This window comes from Gekko japonicus, unplaced genomic scaffold, assembly GCF_001447785.1.
Source record: "Gekko japonicus isolate JY-2015 unplaced genomic scaffold, Gekko_japonicus_V1.1 scaffold6, whole genome shotgun sequence".
NCBI lineage: Eukaryota > Metazoa > Chordata > Lepidosauria > Squamata > Gekkonidae > Gekko > Gekko japonicus.
Window position 1 is genome coordinate 299359 of NW_015166417.1, and position 4238 is coordinate 303596.

The 4238-nt window shown below is 62.8% G+C and overlaps 1 protein-coding gene across 1 annotated transcript in view; it reads right to left on the reverse strand.

Annotated features, from left to right (window-relative positions):
* The window catches only part of NR4A2 (nuclear receptor subfamily 4 group A member 2), a 6675-nt gene that overhangs the window by 2038 nt on the left and 399 nt on the right, over positions 1 to 4238 (reverse strand). Inside the window, exons 2-4 of the mRNA XM_015411527.1 lie at positions 3774 to 4234; positions 1550 to 1679; positions 590 to 753 (exon numbers count right to left, since the gene is read on the reverse strand). Of these exons, the coding sequence (XP_015267013.1) occupies positions 590 to 753; positions 1550 to 1679; positions 3774 to 4234 (755 nt within the window). The remainder of the gene's footprint in view (positions 1 to 589; positions 754 to 1549; positions 1680 to 3773; positions 4235 to 4238) is intronic.

Here is a 4238-nt window from a genome sequence, read left to right on the forward strand (position 1 = left end):
AGATACGTCTCCTCGTGCGCTCCTCACTTGGAGGCAAAGTGTGGGAGTCCCTGTTGGTGCATTCTTGACCCGCATCTTTCCTGCTCTCTCTCCACCCCCCCAGTATAATTTGCGAGTCTTCCTCAAAGCACCGGCTCGGGAGAAGCCGAAGCGCCTGCTCTGAGGCCCGGGGCCTAATTCAGGAGTCCTGCAAACTGCAACCCGACGGGCCGCTTGGGAGGAAGCCCCCTCCCCGTCTAATCCCCTCGGTCTTCAGTCTAAGCAAACCTGCTCCCAAAGGGCTGCCCATTCCAGGGGAACCCATTCCCTAGGCGCTGCTAACAGGCAGCCAGTCTTTTAGGAATCAAAAGCAGGGCTTGGAAGTAGGTCCAACACTGGGGGTCGGGGGGGGGGGGGTGAGTGCTTAGAAAACCCGTGGTCACATTTCCCCGCCATCGGCAGCACCTTGCTCGGCCCCATCGCCCAGATGCCCGCCCCCCCCCAAGGGCCTGGCCAGGGCCTGGCCGCCGGCTCCTGGTCGGTGTTTGACTTTTGCCCCCCCCCCCTCCTCCCCGGTCCCGCCCTCAGGCGCATCTTGTCTCCAGCTTACCCTGGAGTAGTCCAGGCTGGTCATAGCCGGGTTGGAGTCGACATGAGCTCTCACCAGGGCACTGATCAGACTCACCGGGGGCGAAGGGGGAGAGGGCTCCTGGGGGCTCTTCGGCTTCGACGGCAAGCGACCCCTTCGGCCTTTGAGGCTGTCGGTGCGGACCACTGCAAGAGAGGAGGGGGGCGGAGGGGGAGGGCCGGTCAGCAGCCCCGACAGACTTCCCGGGAGCCGCAGTCCAAAGCCTGCTCCGCCAACCGGCCCCTTCGCGGTCTTCCCTCCCTCCCTCCCTCCCTCCCTCGCCTTTGGCCAGCCTGCCTGCCTGCCTCGGGGATTTCTCGAAGGCATCCGGGACGCCCGACCCTGGACACCCCGGGCAGAGCCTGGCCTCGGGAGCCGGCTTCTGCTGCGCGGGGGGTGGGGTTGGGGGGGGCGAATCATTGCAGTCACTCACCGCCCCCCTCCCGCCCTCCCTCCCTCCCTCCCGCCCTGCCTTCCCTTGGCAACAGCCGGCTCCCAGCTTCGGGGCTCCAGGATTGGCCCCTCCTTCAGCCTGGGATGGAGGCCAGTTGTCTGCAGGCCACGGAGAGGACCAAGGCTCCTCAGGGCCCCCAGCCCACCCGGCCGCCTCGGAGGTCAGGATTCGGGCTCCCCTGTGTGGAGGCCAAGGCAGGCAACGTTCCCTCTAAGCGTGAAGTCTTGTGAGCAAAAAATGCTACTTTCTGAGCTAGTGGCATCAAAGCTGCGAGCGAGCAATTTGGCTGCTGCATAAATGAGTTTGCTCTGGAGCCACCCTTCCTGAGCGAAGACAAAAAGCTGTGAGCCCGAGGCTGAAAACCTGTGAGCTAGCTCACATTGACTCAGCTTAGAGGGAACACTGAAGGCAGGGTGTGCGTTTGGGGGGGTGGAGGGGGGTGTCCTGACCTGCTCCATCCAGCCCCTCCCTTCTTTTTGAGGCTGTACCTTCTTTGACCATGCCGACTGCCAGGCACTTCTGAAAGCGGCAGTACTGACACCGGTTCCGGCGGCGCTTATCCACGGGACAGTTCTTATTCGCCAGGCAGACGTACTTGGCGTTCTTCTGGACGGTGCGCTGCGGAGAGAGAGAAGAAAGAGAGACCCCCGGAAGGCGGCGTCGGTGAAAGCCCGCTGGGTTGGGGAAACGCTCCTCTCTCGTGGCCAATGCTCCCTCTACGCCGTGGAGTCTTGGGAGCAAAAATTCTACGCTGTGAGCTACTGGCATTAAAGTGGTGAGCAAGCGATTTGGCTACGGCATAGCTTAGTTGGCTCTGAAGTCACATTTCCTGAGCTGAGGCAAAAATGTGTGAGCCGGAGGCTAGAAAACTGTGAGCTAGCTCACACTCACTCAACTTAGAGGGGACACTGCAGTCGTGTCGCCGGGCACGTCTTCCTTCCTTCCTTCCCCTCTCCAACACATTTAGCACGAAAGAGCCGGCGAGCCCGCGGCTTCGCAGCTTCGTCCCTCAACCTCCGGGCCACTGTTTTATATGCCAAGCGGAGGAGCACACTCCGTAAATACGAATCCGTGGGTACTCATACTATTTGCATTCCTCGGAGACCTTCTCTCTTTCCAGTGATCAGATTATTCAATCAGGAGCGGGGGGAATAAAGAGATCACTTAATTTGACCATAGGGAATTCTGTTCCACTTGGTTAGCTTAGACACGGTTCTCTGTCCTAACCAATTTCAATCCGAAGGCCAAAAGAGGGAAGCGCATGCAAATCGCCCCCGCCGCCTGCTCTCCCTTCCTGACCGCGCGGTTTGGGGGGCGAGGGGGAGCCAAGAGGAGCCTGCGCTGTGCCCCCTCAGCCGAGCCAGGCTGCGGTGGGCACCAGCCAGTCAGGGCAGCGCCTGGTTCTGCCGTTTTAGGCCTCCCAGGGGGCAGGTCGCCAGGAGAGAATCCGGTCCAGGGAACAGGCACAAGAGGCCGGGCGCATTGGCGGGCTGGGTCCCCTCCCTCGGATTGTGAGGGTCGGTCCTGATGGGGCCGGAGAATGCAGTGGGGGAGGGCCTTTCCCTTCGGGTGGCTCTGGGCACTGAAGAGAGCATCCAGCCCAACTTCTGCGTTGCAGGGTCTGCGGCCAGACACACCGCCGGCGCTTTGGAAGGGACAATTACCCACAGCCAATATTGTTTCCAAAGGGGGGGGTTGATCTCCCCATATTGGGGGAGGAAGAGATCACCGGAAAGAGATCCGGCTGGGCAATTCGTCCATTTTCGGGGTGGGGGGGCGCCCTTTATCCCTGCAAGGCCTGGGCCCGGGGTGGGGTGGGGCTCTAATCCGCGTTAGCGAGAGCGGGTGAAGAGGCGGTAGCTGTTTGTGGGCGCAAAAAAAAGGAATGCGAGGGGGGTGAGCTGGTTTCTGCGGCTAATTGCGCCCGTGAACTTCTCAACCCGCTCCCGCTCCTGCTTCGGAAGTGCCGTAGCCCATCGGAAGACGAAGGGATCTCTCAGGGGGGCGAGCGGGGGAGGCCTCTAAGGGAGGGATCCGGCTTCTATGGCGGCCTGTTCACACCGGCCGGGCGATTCAGAGTGGCATCTTGAAGCAGAAGAGTTACCGCCTCCTGAGCCCACGGACGTCTATGGGCTTAAAAACCTGCGGTTCTGCTTAGGGTAACACTGTCTGTCCCATCCCTGAGCAACCCTAAACCCCTCTGCTCAGGATCTTATTCAGGTCTGCTCAGCAGGACTCCCATCGCCCTGTAGAGCGCGGCTGTGGCTACCCTGCCCGTACAAAAGGAGCGGCAAGAGGAGCCTAATACGGCCTGCATGGAAAGCCAGGCCAGAACTATCCTGAATGAATTCACAAGGCATTTAAGCGGGTGGTTTTGAAGTGCGGCTCGCAACCTGACTCCTGACCTCTTTTGCCTTGGTGTGAGGGGGGGGGGGGGGGGGGGGGGAGTTCCACCATGTTACCTGTTCAAGCTGGTGAAGCCGGGGGTTCTACTCCGAATGGGTAAACCGCAGTAATAACACACACACACCCCGGAGGTGGGAAAGGAGTATACAGGCTTGTGTGGTTTCTACACTGGGGGGGAGAGGCGGGGCCTCAGAGCCGAGGGAAGGCGCTGCGGAGGGATTGCGGGAGAGATCGATGCGTGTGGCGACGGGTGAACGGAGAGGGAAGCAGGGTGGGCGAGGAGGGACTCGAGGGCGGGCAGCTCACCTTGAAGAAGCCTTTGCAGCCCTCGCAGGTGCGGACGCCATAGTGCTGGCAGGCGGCGTTGTCCCCGCAGACGGCGCACAGGCCCTCGTTGGAGGGCGAGCCCCGCGAGGGCGGCGAGGGCACCTGAGCGTCCAGGAGCTGCGAGGCGTGCCCGATCTGCAGACCCGGGAAGCCGACGGCGGCGGCTGCTGCGGCGGCTGCTGCGGCGGCGGCGGCCTGCTTGCGGATGGGGTTGGGCACGGCGAAGGGCTGGCCGTCGTGCGGGTGGTGGTGGTGGTGGTGGTGGGCGCCGTGGGCCGCGGGCTCGCCGTTGAGCGGCAGGCCGTGCAGGGGCCCGTCGAAGCGCATCTGGCAGCTGCCCACCGGCGTGCCGGGCGGCGACTGCTTGAAGGAGAAGAGCGAGAGGCGCGGCACCGCCGGCGGGCCGCCCTTGTGGCCGCCTCCCCCTCCTCCGCCGCCCCCTCC